At 42.0% G+C, this 16,754-nt stretch overlaps 1 protein-coding gene across 14 annotated transcripts in view; it reads right to left on the bottom strand.

Moving 5' to 3' along the window:
* Positions 1-3,895: 3,895 nt before the first annotated feature.
* neo1a (neogenin 1a) overlaps positions 3,896-16,754 on the bottom strand; it is a 255,108-nt gene continuing 242,249 nt past the window's right edge. For 3 of the 14 annotated variants that reach the window (XM_044133405.1, XM_044133448.1, XM_044133457.1), the window contains exons 18-29: positions 13,927-14,065; positions 12,465-12,572; positions 11,614-11,808; positions 10,557-10,589; positions 10,289-10,357; positions 9,497-9,629; positions 9,139-9,383; positions 8,468-8,560; positions 8,004-8,174; positions 5,726-6,058; positions 4,730-4,866; positions 3,896-4,100 (exon numbers count right to left, since the gene is read on the bottom strand). In XM_044133405.1, coding sequence (XP_043989340.1) covers positions 3,948-4,100; positions 4,730-4,866; positions 5,726-6,058; positions 8,004-8,174; positions 8,468-8,560; positions 9,139-9,383; positions 9,497-9,629; positions 10,289-10,357; positions 10,557-10,589; positions 11,614-11,808; positions 12,465-12,572; positions 13,927-14,065 — 1,809 coding nt within the window. In that variant the 3' untranslated portion in view covers positions 3,896-3,947. Of the gene's footprint in view, positions 4,245-4,729; positions 4,867-5,725; positions 6,059-8,003; positions 8,175-8,467; positions 8,561-9,138; positions 9,384-9,496; positions 9,630-10,288; positions 10,358-10,556; positions 10,590-11,613; positions 11,809-12,464; positions 12,573-13,926; positions 14,066-16,754 lie in introns of all 14 variants that reach the window. The other 11 variants (XM_044133476.1, XM_044133519.1, XM_044133485.1 and 8 more) reach the window with 10 other exon arrangements.

Raw genomic sequence — 16,754 nt, 5'->3', positions numbered from 1 at the left:
GTTCTCTGGCTTCCTCCCACAGTCCAGGACCATAACTGTTCATTGGTTAATCAAAAGTATGAGTGTGCATACTTTTTTTTTTTGCGTGTCTAGCAGCCTTTATTTTACTGTTCATTAACAGGCCAACGGGCCAGGATTCCAACCCGTGACAGACGACTCGAGGACTGGGGCCTCTTTACTCACTGCGCCGCTGCCTTCCCTGAACCCCTACTTCCCAACAATGATCAATCTCTGAGGTCTTTCAGTCTGGTTTCCATGCTCAGCATTGTATTGAGACTGCCCTTGTCAATGTGTTCAGTGACAACCACATAAACACAGGAACCACAGTGCTGATAATGGACCTCAGTTGATCAACTCTGTTGATCATGTTAAATATTGAAATGACTGGAGAGCTGGGTTGAACACTCTACTACTACTTCAGTTCGAGTCTTATCTAAAGAATATAGACTTCCTAGTGTCAAAAGGTAATTTTTCATCTGAGTTAAAAAAAAAACAAATGTGGGATTACCAAAGGTTCTGTCTTGGCACCCCACCTATTTAATATTCTTCCAATAGCTCAGATTATTTCAAATAATAAAGACAGTTACACAGTGAGCCTTCCATCTTTTGAAGAACATTTCTAGGAGTAAAAGACAATGGCTCAGGAAGATCATTGCAACTCATCCATGTGTTCCTCTTCTCACCCAATGATGCTGGAAATGCTACCATCACAACACTTCATGAGGGAGAGGACATTCTACTGTTTCGGAGAACAAGCAAACCTCCTAAACAAAGCTATTGTTTGTTGCACATACAAGTTATTGAGACAACCTGTATGTGCTCTGATCAGTGTTTGTTTCTTTTTTGTTGTCTGCTCCGCTCATCCTGAGCCACGTTCTGCTGCAGGTTTCTTCCTGTTAAAGGGGGACTTTCCTTTCTGCTGTCGCTACATGCTCACCCAGGAGGAATGAATCCTGTAAGTCGGTGACTTTTAGCTGAGTCTTTGGATGAAAAGTTTTCTACTGAATTTGGATAGTAAACTGGACCGAAAATGTTTGAGGGCTAAGATCACTTTTGTTGCATGTACTTGGCTTGACAATGGTGTGAACGATTGGCTTGAATCAACTCGTTTTTTTCTTAGTAAAGAACGTTTAGAGAATAAGCGTTGCAAATTGGCTTTATATGTTTTCAGCACAGCAAAACCTTTTGAATATGACTGCACTTTGATCACATATCTGTAAAAACATCATTCATCTGCTTCGATAATTCAATTTAAAAGAGCAACTCATTTTATAGATGAATTCCACACAAAGCTTGGATACGGATCCCAATTTTATGTTCTAATGGTTGATGTCATAACCGAGCAATAAATCTCTACACAAGTTTCACTATTAATTTGAATAACTGCAGTAAACCTTTTGATACTCTAGATTAAGAAGGTGAATTTGTAGCTAGATGAGCTCTGGTTAACCTACTCATGTCTCGGTGCTTCACTTTTCAGAGAACACTAAACGCCACATCAGTTTTCCAATCATTTCTGATGAAAAGAAAGACCAACAGAGACGTTTACTTTGTTAGTATTCTTAATAGCTTGTATACACAATGTATAGGAGCACCAATAAAAAAACATATTTTTGTCCAAAAATTTTTCAACATTTTTTTTTTTAAAAAGCCACAGATTTTTTTTTTCTTCTTGTACAGAAAGCAAAGAAAGCTCTGTACATGAACAAGCAGAACAACAGAATTCCTCATCACGAGCCGCCAAGTGAACCAACTCAGTCGCTCATTTCATATCATCTCTGAAGCAAAATAAAATAAAAATAAAATATATATGTAAAAAAAAAAAAAGACAAGCTGCCTGCTGCTTACCTAGGACACTACATTACACAAACAGCTTCTGATATTCAAAACACAAGATATGTAAGAAATTTACTTTCCAAAAGTTGTGAAAAAGTGCAATACAGGTTCAACTGTTTTACAACTCAACAGATCGTTTCCCAAATGGAGTCTGGTTCCTTTTTCTCCCAGTTTCGTTAGCAACGTGTTCCTTGTTTGTCTCCAAAGTTAACATCTCTTACAGTTATACTGACATTCATGACGATGCACATTGATGCAAAACATGGTATTCACAAAAGTAGAGGAAATTACTATGATTGCAAATGACAAAATTTCTTTGGGTAAGAGGGTAATGAAAAACTAGTCTCTGAGATGGACCTTTTTTCTTTCTCTCTTTTTTTTCCTTTACAGCAGTTTTGTGTTCAGAACAATCTTCTTTTTATTTTTCTTCGTACAAAACCTACCATATATATATATATATATATATATACATATATATATATATATATATATATATATATATATATATATATATATATATATATATATATATATATATATATATATATATATATATATATATATACATATATATATATATGTAACAAAAAAAAATCCAAAAAAATCCGGGAGTCCCTTTCAAAAGGTCAACATCATTGCATCCTATAACATTTGTAACAGAACCACACAGAACGGGTGTGGCATTCAATGAAGAGGAGAAGGGGGAAAAAAACAAACCAAAAAAAAAAAAACATTAAAAAAGACTTTGCAGCAAGGAAATGCCCGAGTATTTCAGCAGACGAAATGTCCAAAAATCAAAGATTATGTTTTTTGTTTGTTTCTTTTTTTAGGAAAACGCACGCACACGACCAAACTCGTTGTATAAAAAGATAACTTTTCATCTGCTGCTGTACGATCGATCGATCGATCGATTGATTGATGCCTTCTTTTTCGGAGAGCTGTTGAGTGGCGGGTGGTGGGGTCAGCGCCCTGAGTCCGAGGTAACCCTGACCTGCGAGAAGCTGCCACAGTCCCACAGAATGATCCACGAGCTCCCACGGCGGCGAGGGAGAAAGTCGACGGCGAGTCTTCTCCGCGGTCCGACGTACAAACAAGTTGGTAAGGCTTTTAAAAACGGAGCTCCCACAACGAACAGGAAAGACCGAAGAGCGATTTAGTGTACGAAGTGGACAACATGACGCCAGGGGAAACGGGAAACTGTAGAAACCCGTCAGGCTTCACACCTCCGCTGATATGAAAACTGAGCTTCAGGACTCAGTTTAAATCACAAGTAATAATAATAATAATAATAATAATAAAATAATAATGAAAAAATATTAAAGAAAGAATGAGGCAGTTTAAAAACATGTATGTACATATTCATAAGGAGACGCATGTAAGAAATAAAATAACATCGGAAATAAAAAGGTCATGGCACAATATATGACACAAGAGGGTAAAAAGCAAAACGGACATGAAATATTGTGGGTTCATAAAAAACAAAACAACAGCCAAAAAAAAAAAAAAAAAAATAGTAAATGGGAGGAGCTGACATCCAATGCTCACTTCACTGAAACGGCCCAATAGATATACAAAACGCACAAAGTAAACACTGATCAAACACCGTGTTGTAGTCGGCACCACACGAGCGCCGGCATCAATAAAAACCCCTCCCCCCCGCATGTTTATGATCTGTCCACCTCTTCGCTTCATGCCGAGTCGACCAGCGAGGAAAAACAAAAAAAAGGGGGAGATTCACAATCGTTCGGCTGAAAGCAACCAAAAAAGTTCACCGTCTCTGAGGTTTGTTCTTCATATCAACATGAAGCGTCTCCATTTATCCTCCTCCTCCTCCTCCTCCTCGTCGTCGTGGCAATCTGCTGTCGGAGACTGAAGAAGAAGAAGAAGAAGCAGTTCCTACGTTCCAGTCTGGAGGTTCCGTTGTCTCTGTCGGGGGCCGCAGGAGGCCGGGTTTGTGTCCACGTGACCTCTGGATGTGTTTTGCTTGTGAAAGTCGTGTAGGCTTGTTTCTGCATATGTGCGCGTGCGTGCGTGTGTGTATGTGTGTGTGTGTGTGTGCGGAAGTGTGTGCGAGTGCGTCTCTCTGAGCAAGCGAGCGAGCGAGTGCATGGTCATGGCGCTGTGGTGATGGCGTTCAGGTCTTTCATCAGGCCCTCGAGGTGCGCCATCTCCTCGGTCAGCTCGTCGGGCTCGTAGCTCTGAGGGAGAGGAATAGGGTTACTGCGAGGGGCCGGGGAGGGACAGGGGGGCAGGGAGGCAAGCACCTGGGAGTGGGGGAAGGAAGAGAGGAAAGAAGAAGAGGGAAAGGAGGGAGAGGAGGTCAGTCAGGGGATCCATCAGAGGCCGACAGGAAGGAGTGGGATGGGGAGGGGAGGTGGTGAGGCGAGCTGGGAGACTGGTTAATGAGACTGAAGCAAGACGAAAGCAAAACATTAACAACCAAACGGGAGCGACAGCCAATCAAATGAGAGTAAAATGGAGGTAAAAACCCAGATGGTAAACACACACACACGCATACACACACACACAAAATAATGTAAAAAAAAACCAAAAAAAACCCCCGTCATTCCGGTTATGGGTTTTGTTACGAGCAGTCGTTAGAACGAATCAATTATGTTTTGAAAGCAGCCGAGAAATTAAAACAAGGTTGAAGTTGGAAGAAACAAGATGAGCGAAAGAGCAAAAACAGAAAATGTGGTTACAACAAGTCCAGCTGAAAGGAACGTTTCTAACCCAGAGCCTAGAGGGGCAAAAATTGCACATGGAATTTGGAGTGTGATGTGTTTTGTTTTTTTTATTTTATATTCAAAGAAAGGGCAGACAACATTCATGGACATTTACCATCATCACCACTGCAATGCTACCAAAGGCCATCGTGAGGCAGTATACTCACGCTGTCTACATCCTCCAGCATTTTGCTCGTCTCTGGCACGTCGGGGGCGTTGGGCACCGTTACGATCATTGGCGTGCGTGTTCTTCCTAGTGTTCCGATGGAGGCCGTTTTTACAACGTGAGGGTGAGTGGGAGGCCCTAGGGGAGGAAGAGGTTCGCAAAGGCTTTAAGTTACGAGCTGGCAGTATTCATGACTACCTGTACACCTTTCACTTTGCCACAACCTCGAAATGTCATGGTTTTTACCATGGCGGGTTGACAGACCATCACAAAGTAGAACACTGGCTTATTAGGGCAATTGTAGATAGAAGAAACAAGGACAATTCTGAGGTTGAAAAGTCAAACATTTTCTAGAAAAACTGGAAATTTCAGAGTTTTTTCTAGAAAGGTTTTGACTTTTCAACCTCAGAAATGTCCTTGTTTTTTCTTTTTCTTTTTTTTTCTTGTTTCCCTGAAAACTCTCCTCTTAAAATGCTTTGAGGTCATTTCAGTCAGACTGAGTGGACGTTATTGCTAGGTTTGCAGTTGTAGCATGCTCTTACCATTTTGTCATGATGGGTTAAGCAGTGCTACGTTAGATCTTCAAAGCTTGAGGTATTGTTTTATAAGCGGCTTTAGATTTCCACTTAGCCTTATTTATGAGCTGTCTGCTGTATTTTCTGGCTAAGAAAACCTCTGAGGCCTTTGCAGAGTAGTAGAGTTACAGACAGGTGGATTATTTAGCAACTAGGTGACTTCAGAAAGAAAACAGCTTGGACGGGATTTTATTTGAAGACGGCTATATAGAGACAGTTCTGAAAGCCTTTTTTTCCTCAAAGACTGCTGAACAAGTGAGCGTAATTATTCTGGATTAGAGTGAATGTGGATCAAACGGGAACGCAAGAAACTTGAAGGACGAACATTAACTTGGTCTTAAATACCAAACTTAACATTACAAGATAGATTTAACAGAATAAAACATTTTAAGCATGTAAATGAAGGCTATAAGACGACTCACACTGGTGGTAAACAGACTCTGGGTATGTCTGAGGTGAGAGCTCACCGGTCTGAGCGAGCAGAGGCGTACTGGGCAGGGCGGGGGACTCGTATGACGGATGGCCGGAGACCGGGATCGCCGGCACGGCGAAGCTCTTGAGGGGGTGTGCGTGGGCGTGCGGGTGGGCTGGCCGGTGTGGCGGCAGGTTGCTGGAGTAGCTGGGCTCTTCCTCGGTGGTGGTGGAGCCGTGGTAGCTGCCCTCTGGGTCAGCCATGATTTCAGAGGGGCAGGAGACCTGGGAGGAGGTGGTAGGCGGAGGGAGGGGCTCCGAACTCGGCGTGTTCCTCACAGATTCTGGAGGAGAGGCAGAGGAAGTAGTGGAAGTAGCGCAGGATTTAGAGCACCTTTCACACGACCTTTGTGACTGCTAGGTGAAAGAACTGTCCAAAAGAGATGAGGACGGAAAGCACAGAGAAATGAATTTAAATAGTTCTCCAGGGTGTCATCGAATTTGAGAACTAAATACTAAAGATAACATTTTAAACCCACTGGCTCATTTGTTTCAGCTTCCATAATCTGAATAAATTACAGTTTTGCTTGTCTTGGGCGCAATTTACATTAATGGCTCTGATTTTTTGGGCAAAATTAGCAATTTAGATGCATCATCTCAAACTCCACATTATACACAACCTGGGACTTCATTAAAATGAGAAGATGACGGTGACAAAAACAAACAGTCAGCTGCAGATATTCGATGCTAATACGAACAGTGTCTTCTGACCTTTCCGGTTGACCCGCCGCACTTACATGCAAAGTATGAAACAGAATGTGGAATTCAACAAAACCTGTAAATCCATCAGAGATCGGAACGAGCCAATTATCTTTTGATCGCCAATGGAAGTCGAAAGCTCAAACATATTTTTCCTGTTCGTTGACTGCATCAAAAATCAAAAGGTCTGTCTAAAAGCGCATCTGGTTTGAAGCGCCTTTTTTTTTCCAGTTTAATTGAAATTGGATTAAGTTAATGACATATGGTGTAATTTGAGAATGGGTGTAGGTTTCTAACTATCATTGTTAGACAGGGGATCTGCAGCTTTATATGTTACTACAATTGGAGTAATTAAAAATAAGAATTGGTCAAAATCTGATTTGACATGATCGTAATAAAAACTGGAAATCGGTATTGATCGGGAGGAGACGCCTGATCCATGCACTTCTTAGCATTCATAGTATTGAGCTGTATGTAAGAAAAAGAAAAAAAAAAAGATACACAACCATGAAATAATTGCAAGATTCAACAATTGATTAAACAAGTTTTCTAAATCCACTGTGTTCAAATCAGAGAACGTAGGATTCAAACCTCGTGTTAACGTCATTCACCGCTTCCTGGTCCTACAGAATACAGCCAGCAACACTTCAAAGATTTGATGGTAAACCTTTGCAGTATTTCTCCTGTAGAGGGAGTTTATATGACGAAGCAATTATCCAGTCAGCACAACTTTGTTTTGCTAAATTAGCGCTGAATATTCCTACAATTTCAAATGCACAGAGTATGAAGCAACTATTGTCATCACAATCTCAATGGCATCACTAAATCTATATTTGAAACAAAGCTCATTTGTCCAATCTATTGGTAAAAAGAACTGTTTCAGTGAATTGATATATTTAGCAAGTGTTTTACGAACTGCATTTTATCACCTTTAGTTCAAAATCTGAAATACTGATCAAAGATTAACTAAATTCTGCACCGTGCAGGTTTTTATTCAAGCAGTTTTCCATTGCTTTTACTCCATCTGTGAAAACACAAAAAAGGCCTGTTTCACATCTATGTTACAGGCACCTTACATAGATTGAAACTGCAGTATTTAAACCAAGTAAACCCTTATTCGAGATCCTTTAAAACTGTGAATTTTTTTAACGCTATTTGTGAAAACACCTGTATGGGGGGAAAAGATAAATTGTTCATCCAAAAGCCTTGGGGTGGAAGAAATAAATGCTGACTGGAAAGTGTAGCAATATATGGAAACATTAAGAAAAATCCTCAATCTGTAACCAACTGTTTGGGTCTAGGCTCCTCTATTGCAACAACAAGATGAAAAAAAGAGGGAATTTGCGCTGGCATTTTAATCCCAACATTGTTTGAAAAACTAGAGAAAATCTGCAAGACGGCAGAGAAGAATTACAAACGTAACAAGATGGCGGCAGCTGCCCGCAGACAAATAATCAAATGCTCAATAAGTGAAAGTGGCCTGCCCTCTTGCGGCTTTCTTGAGTTGTCCAGCAGGGGGCAGTGTCTCACCTGAAGAGTCCACCCTCTCTAGGTGGGAGATGGGGGTGGCGCAGGCGTGCGGGCGAGGGTACCCGCTGCCTTGATGGTAGAGGTAGCTGCGTGTCGGTGATACCAGGCTGCCCATGTGATAATGGTGATGATGGTTATCGAGGGAATGGATGGGGTGAGCACTAATCACAGCTGTGAATGGAAATGGACGTGGATACACACAAAACAAACAGGATGAGAGATGCTTAATGAACGATGAGGATTCACGCATGCAGGTTCCTGCGATAGACACGCTCCCGGCCTGGGGTTCGTCACTCAGGAGGTGGACAAATTCACAAAGAAACAAATCAAAGAAGCATGGAATAGATGAATCTGTTGCTTTTGATTTGGAGAGATTCCTACTATTTTTATTTTTTTTCTCCCCATAATTACTACTGAGTTGCTGTGACACGTTCTCTCACACACACACACACACACACACTTACGCTGGGGCGGCTGAGCGTCAAAAGGCATCATCATTTTAGGCCTCATCACCCGGCGGCCTGCAAGTGTGGACATGCTGTCGTCTGATTCGTGGCCTAAAAGGTACGGTGGAAATGAGCCAATCAGATCAGTTGCTATTCTGACGTTGGGTGTTTCTAGCTAATGATCCCTCATTACTCTAATCCGCTTCGTATCGCTGTGTGATATTTCCAAATGTCAACTCTGATTGTCGCCTGCACTTGAAGGAAATCGCGGCAATCACGAGGGCTCGCGGCGTTATGATGTGTGATGAGCGTCGTGAGCCATGTCATGATAAAGCATGAAATGTTTTGCATGGCAACCACAGACAAATAAAAAAAAAAAAAAAAGGAGAAAAACACATCCTTCCCTAAAAATTGTCCAATAAACCTCCAGACAGGCTCCTGGAAGCATACCAGCAGGTTCTTATTGGATTTCCAGCTCAAATAATGAACTCACTTTTTTTTTTTTTTTTTGTCAATCTCCTGAAATGCCACTTCCTGTCTGCCAGGCAGAGTCAAACTTATGCTGGATGTTATTATGAATGTGCACTCAGGCAGCAAGGGTGACATTTCGCTTTGATCCGTTTTTTTTTTTTTTTTTCCAAAACATTAACTCAGAAGTGTTGCCTTTTACGGGCGTTGGCAAACCTGACCTCGGTAGGAGTTGCGCCGCTGCTGCAGGTGGGGGTTGCTCTCCAGGCCGCTGTCGGCGGGGGTGATGTCCTGCGAGGTGCGGGGGATGGGCGTCTCGGTCATGACCGGGTTGGGTTCCGGCGACTTGTCTATGGGTTTCAGTTCCAGCCTCTCGTGGTGAATCCAAAGGTCGGGCGGCTTCAGGTCTTTGGAGTTTCCCTTGTACTTATGGGAGCCGTTTGACGACTTCGAGGCCGCTCGCTTTCTGGCAGGGCGAAACGGCACGAAAACCTCGGTTATACAAGCGAAGAAGACAACCGGAAGAGAGAATGATGATGAAACAAATGACAGAGTGAAATGAGTCAGTGAAGGTCTCACTTTTTCTGCTGGGACGTGCTGCGCCGCGTGCACAGTAAGGCTCCCACTACCACCACTATGGTGGTGAAGACTCCCACTGCGATTATGCTGACGATGATCACGGTGAGATTCTCATTTCTGGGACCTATTTTACCTCGAGAGGAGAGAAAGTGAATTAGACTAGAAGTGCTAAGTCAAATGAACAGGAGCATCTTGAGCACCGTTAACCCAAAGTTGCATCTTCAGACTTCACCGGTCGTTCATATTAATGTGAATTTTGGTGTCTGAAAAGCTCTACAGGTTCTCCAACACCACTTTTGAATCAGTCTGGGCTTTTAGCTGGACCACCATTGTTTTCACACCTGACTCGGTTCGATTGGGGACTAATGTTGGCACGTTTGTTACATCGTCAGCTGGAGCGGTTTGCTTTCACACGGCGATGTGTCAAGCAACCCGAATCAATCAAAAAACCTACCACCCAGCCCTTACATGTGGTGGGACGCCGCCAGGAACTACTGAAGAAAATGACACAAAAACCTCAGGAGACACAACTTTGTCCTTCACATAACGAAAACCACAATGGAATGGGGACACATTGTACAGATTTTGTCTTTGGGAAAAGATGACGAGACATTTCTCCTGCTAGTGCATAATTGAGGGAAATGGTGCTTCTGTGATTTATTTTTGCTCTTTCTCCGTCTCTTTCCGCTGTAAATGTCATTCTTTGAGAAACAAGGCAGGGGTGGCCTTCCAATTAGCTTTAAAAGCCAATGACAATCACAGACTAGTCAGCAGGTGGGATTAAGGACTTACCATCTGAATTTCGAGGGGCAACTGGATACGAGTTGCCTGGAGGTCCTGGCTTTGGTGGGATATTTGAAGCTGAGTCAAACAGAGAGAAAGAAAATAAGATTCTCTAGGCCTTCTGGTGCAAATTCAACGGTCTACAAACTCTACGAGCACAAACACAATCTGGCAGTCATGCATTGCAAGTTGTCATCAGCCCAGAAGATGGAGATGCTTAGAAAGAGAAGCACACGAGGTGTGGCTGGCAGTGATAAAGTGAGAAGAGGGAGTTTACCTTGGTCATTAGCCATTTTGTCAGAGGACTCAGCTTAACAGGCCAAAGGAGAGCAGAGAGGAAGAGACAATAAAACGCAAAACAAAAACAGTTAGCTGAGAAGAGCGGCAAGGGAAAGAAATACGGGGGCGGGAGGGCAGATGGGGGACTGTGGGGGTAAGAGGGGCAAATCTAGGGAAATGAAAAACATGTGAGAAAACCAAAAACAGTTGCTGAACAGACAGAGCAGAGCTGATAAAAGGAGCAAAGCGTCGATCCAGAAATGATTCAATCGTCCCACAATAAAACCACAGATTGATTTCCAAAACTGAAAATGCTTTGCAAAACAAAACAAAAAATAAACAATAAGACATAACAGTAAAATAAAAGAGCCCTGCTAAGTAACTGAAATTAAAACCAAAATGTGCTGCGTGCGGCTCCCCAACCCAATTCATCCTGAGTGTTTTAATACGATCTGCGCTGCGGAGCAGATTTCAAAGAGAAAGACTCATATGGAAGCAATAAACACAACTTTGGAAAAAGTCTATGGCAAATAAAAGTAAAGAATATAGATAAGTCAGTGCAGAATTTTAATTTAATGTCTCAGATTATTAGTAAGTAGGGCGAGCTGACAGGAAATAGCTGCTGCAGTAATAAAAGTAAAGTTCTAAAGCTGCCTCAGTTGATGTGTAGTGTCTGTATCTTAATGTTAAAAGTATTTGAACTTGATGAAGATTTTCACATTCTCCCACATTACAACCACAAAAATCACTGCATTTCTCTACGTTTGTTTATTTCTTTTATTTTTCTATGTTTTGGATGCGGGTGTCGGCCAGAAGCAACTTTTTCAATGAAACCTTGGTGCTCAGGTGGAAAATTTGTGCTTTTCATTAGTTGCTGAGTGGAGTAGTCGTTAACTGGGCTCTATGTTTGCGATATACCCAAGGAAGAAAAACAACTGAATAATTTATTTATTGGAAATCATAACAGGAGCCCTGCAGTACAACAAATTTGTAAGCCTTGCTGATGCGCTCACTTCGATCTGTGGACCTTTCTCCTGCACATTTTGGACACTTACTCTTGGGAGTTCTGAACTGCACCGGCTCCGACATGGGCCCCATTCCTTTGGAGTTCCTGGCCTGGATCTTGAAGTAGTACGTGGTGTCCAGAGTCAGCTCCTGGATCTGGTGTGTGAGGCGGTTCCCCACCACAGGCTCGATGACCCAGTCGTGGACCACCGCGTTGACGTCCGTGCTGTAGTAGATAATGTAACCTGAGAGGACAAGACAGGCAGAGTTAGACTGCAATTTGAAATACAGAATGGGAATTTTTGTTTTGCACCGATTGAGATAAAACTTCAAAACATTTTCTACAACTCGGCACACAAGATAGTGGACATCCATGTCGATAACCTTTGTAATTGCTCATTTCAACGAGGTTAGTGTTCCTTAGGATGTAGATTTAAATAACACTTTCCGTTTTAAATTGGGAAATTTTTAAGGTTGAGCAACAAAGGATTATGGGATGTTTAACCAAAACAGAAAAGCAATGTCAGCACTGGGGCTCATTTTTCTTTTACATGGTGTTGAAAGAAGTAACATAAATAACATTGGTAATAAATATCCACAGTATTAATGTTAGATATTGATATCAACCCAAATTTTTAGACCGGTGCATTCTTAATTAATACTACGTAAATTTCATTTCAAGATAACGGAGCAATAAAACTCATTGAAAAGTTACATTTAGGCAGATTCACATAGATGTTTAATACTTAAACAAAAATACATCAAAGAAAAGTTTGAAGTTTGTTTCTCCCTCAGCAGTGGAAAACTGGCACCATTTTCAAATCAGACCTCTGTATCAGATATAAATTCTCAAAATAGTTTTATGACACATGCGAGAGCCACAAGGCAGTTTGATGCTCACCGGTAATTTTCCCGTTGGCTTCAGAGGGAGGCTGCCAGTTGACTATTATGGTGCGTGGCTTGTTCTCTTTGCTCACCACTGTCACGTCTTTTGGGGCGGAGCTGGGGACTGAGGCACGGACAATTGACAATCAAAATGAAACATCAGATAGAAAACAATTGTGTTGCTGTGACTGATATTGTTTGACCTTATGGGATGCATTTGTTTGCTCACGTGTGCGACAAACCCCTGCCTGGGACGGAGTAGAAACCTTTAGAAAACAGTTTAAATTCTCCATTTGTCACTTAAAGTACCTGCTTCGTTCTGTTCGGTGTTGTGAAGGTGTTAACAAAAATCTTTTGTTGTATCTTAGTGTGCAAAAATACAGTAACGGTGTTTATATTAAAAAGTGGCAAGAACACTAAACAAGGATTACAAAGTTTATCCCGTGAGAGGTAAAATATTTTAAATGGCTCCTAATGCTCGTTGTTAGAGTCAGAGTGGAACATGTGCCTTTCATTATCTTCATCATTTACATTTTAGTTAGTTGAGTTATGAATTATATTTACTCTTTAAGCTCTCCAAAAATACTGAAAATATATACCATGTTCTAACTGCTTAAAAAAATAGCAGCAAAAACAGGAAAGCAGCAATAAGCCTATGCACTGTCTTCATTGGGGGGTTTTTAGTTGCAAAAAAAATATATTGCCAAGAACATTTGCACAGACTGTTACACTGCTCTCATTTTGTCAATGATCCGCCCCTCTGTGAGCATAATTTCATTCTGTGATGTAGGGGATGTGGCATCACAGGCACAACATCAACAGGTAATATTAAAACAAATCATTGATTCATTGGGATTAACTAATTAAAGGGAAACTATATTCACAAGAGGAATGCCCAATAGTTTGAAAGCAGAGATCAGAGAAGGACCAATAAAACCAATAAAGTTTTTTTTTTTTCCCCATCCACAAGCAGAGACTGAGGCAGTTGTTGGATTGTGACTCCTCAGACGGAGAAACATGGCCATGGGTTTACAAATCAAGAAGAATATTGGAATAAATATCAACAAAAAAAGCCCAACAATTCTTATTTTTATTTTATTTTTTTCCCCCAGTGTTAGTCTGATTGTGTATCTTGAGGTTGAGGTGTGGTTATGCCTACTTTCCTCTGAGGAAGTCAGGTAGAATTATCCCCAATTACCAAATTTGAGGCAAGCTGCCTAATTTGTATTTATGAGCGGAGCTGCTCATAAATACCTGTCCAGATAGATTTTACCGTGCTGCCATCTCTTATCTTCTGGTTTGTTGCTGAAGATAAGTGCAAAAGGTTATCTGCACTTATCCTTCCATTTGGGGTGCAAAATGTTCACTGTCCTTCCCAACCAGCCAGGGGTTTGTCACTCTGCAGTCACTCATGATTCTCTCATGACGAATGTTTCTGCGGGAATGTGTGTGGGCGTGCGTGTGCTGGCGGTGTTTACTGGTCTCAAAGGTGGTCCCTTGAGCGGTCATGCTCCATGTGCTGGCGCGGCGGCCCTTGGTCACCATGACGGAGAACTCGTAAAGCGTGTTGGGCTTCAGGCCTGTCACTACGTGGCTCAGGCTTGTGCTGTTGGCCATCTGAAGGAGTAAACAAGCACAGAGAAACACGAGGAAAAAAAAGAAGAGCGTAGTCAGAAAGACAGAAAAGATGAACAATGAGAAACAACCAGAAAGAAAAAAAAATTACAGTTTACAAAAAGACTTCTCGTCTCCCATAGGCTAAATGAACCTAGAATAAAGAATAACTTTATAAGATAGTCGGATTTAGAAAACGGGAAAAAAATGTTCAACATGAGTAGGCAAAGATTTTTTTTGGAACCACCTTCGGAGTGGTACAAGCTGGACCTACCCAGGTATTACACGCAAGCCACTTGACTGCCATCGTCACCGTCACCTTATCCAACTTGAGATCATAGAAGTTAGCATGATGACAAAAATAGTCAAACCTTGAGCTCCAAATCTCTTATCAGCTGTGGCGGAAGAGCTCATCCAACATCAACTGGACTGGGGCAATGCGCAACAAATAAACGCTTTGGAGAAATTGGACGCCCAAGAGTACTCACACAAAATGACATCATTGGAGCGTCAACCACGACTCCTGTGTGCTCAGGGGCCACCAATGTTCATGCCCACATATTGGGGAACACACTGCTAACATGACTAGAATAGAACCAGACATTAACCAGCTAGAGTGAGACTTCACAATGGAGAAGGGGCTAAAAGATTATCAAACCAGACATACACGAACTAGCTTGAATTCCCTGCTTTGACTACCTTAAGGGAAGTACAAGCCGATCCTAGCCAGGTATTGCACGCAAAACATGTGAAATTTCATCAACAATGTCATCTTAACCTCCATTTTGAATCTGCAATGATACAGTAGCATTTGGTCAGCTGCAAATCAATAACTCCATGATGAAGCCTTCATTTCCAGACCTTTTTATCAGTTGTAGCAAAGACTGCGACCATCAACTGCAACCAGCAACAAACAAATATACCAAGAGATTTGGGAGAAACTGTGTGCTCGCTCAAAATGACATCATTGGAGCGTCAATCATAGCTCTCCCGCTAATGTTCTCGTCCACATAGTGAGGAACACACTGCCAATGGAGACACAGCCAACTTGACTAGAACCGAACCAGACACTAACCGGCTAGCAGGGGTGTCAAACTCCAGGCCTGGAGGGCCGCTGTCCTGCAGTTTTTAGATGTGCCACAGGTACAAAACACTGGAATGAAACGGCTTAATTTCCTCCTCCTTGTGTAGATCAGTTCTCCAGAGCCTTAATGACCTAATTATTTTACTCAGGTGTGGTGCAGCAGAGGCACATCTAAAAGTTGCAGGGCAGTGGCCCTTGAGGTCTGGAGTTTGACACCTGTGGGCTAGAGAGAGACTTGACAATGGAGAAGGGGCTAGAAGCAGTTCGATAATCACACCAAACGCACAAAAATTGGCCTGGCGTCTACCTCCTGAATTGATTTACGTGTACCATTACACACCTACTAAAAACAATACGTCGGAAAAGTCTGCGCAAATAAAAACACTGCAGGTCGCCGTTTTCTCACCAGCAGAGTGCTTACTGCACTCTGGTGACGAGAAAACCAATTTTCTGCATACTGAAGTGCTCTTTAACAGTACCGCAAACAGGCTCTCTAAAAAAAATTCAAACCCGCACAAGAAGTCTAGACAAAACAAATGGGCTCTACAACCACAAAGAAACACTTAACCGTAAACACACCTTGCGGACATGCTTAAACGCTGACTTACGCAACCATTTTACTTGCTCTCCACTGAGTTGGGTCGTCATGAAAAAATAAAGCATAAGTGGGAGAATCGGGTTAACCAAAGGAGCCGGTTGCCACGGCAGTTCTCCGCCGGGGGGCTGCCAAACAGAGGGCAGTGGGGTAAGCTGGCAAAGCGCTCCACTCTTTAGCTGCACACAGCCAGTTTAAGAGCAGTCATTCCCTCAATAATGCACAAGCCTGTCTGGTTAGACTCGATCTAAGAGAGGCATTAAAGTGACAGCGCTTCTGTTGTTTGTGTCTGTAGGACACCAGAAAAATACAAGGAGACGCAGGACGACGTTTCCAGAACACGGCGCGGTCTTAATATATTTGATTTTATTAACAGGACAGAAACATAATAAGCCTGAGCTGCTCTTTAATTATCGTCATGCTGTGTGAATCAGACCACTTAGAGCATCCACTGGTAACAAAAGACGGAGCTGTTCTCGTTGAACTTGTGCTGATTTACTTTATGGTCCATTTATAGCGCAGCGTTTAAATGGCATTTTCTCCCTCCGTTTTCCTCGGAATAACAATAAATAAATCACGAACCTCTTTACATTAACGCTGCGGCTTGCGTTCGTTTATTTTTGGTGCGTCCCGTGAGCTGGTGGTATGGGGAATGCGTTGTCAGATCTACACCCTCTTTTCTTTTTTTTTTCTCTGCCTCTGTTTGTCTTGTCCTTGTTGAATAATTTATCAGTAAACGCAACCCTTTATCTGAGCTACGCTCGGCCGCTGTTTCCACACACATTCACAAAACCAGAAGAAGGATGCAGGCAAATATGAAAACCCCAAACAGAGAAAACTGCAATTTAAATTTTACTTTCAAAAAATTTAAAAGCTAATTTGCACAAATCCTTAGTCGTTACTCAGGCTAAGAACAAACAACCGTGAAATTCAAACAGTGGCTCTGCTTGGGATAAATATTCACAGTCCTGCTGTTTCTGTTCGGAAAACAATGTTCAAACTGATTTTCAAAT

This window comes from Gambusia affinis, linkage group LG02 (genome assembly GCF_019740435.1).
Source record: "Gambusia affinis linkage group LG02, SWU_Gaff_1.0, whole genome shotgun sequence".
Classification (NCBI taxonomy): domain Eukaryota; kingdom Metazoa; phylum Chordata; class Actinopteri; order Cyprinodontiformes; family Poeciliidae; genus Gambusia; species Gambusia affinis.
The sequence above is the reverse complement of the archived record's forward strand: the minus strand, read 5'-3'. Positions and strand labels throughout refer to the sequence as shown.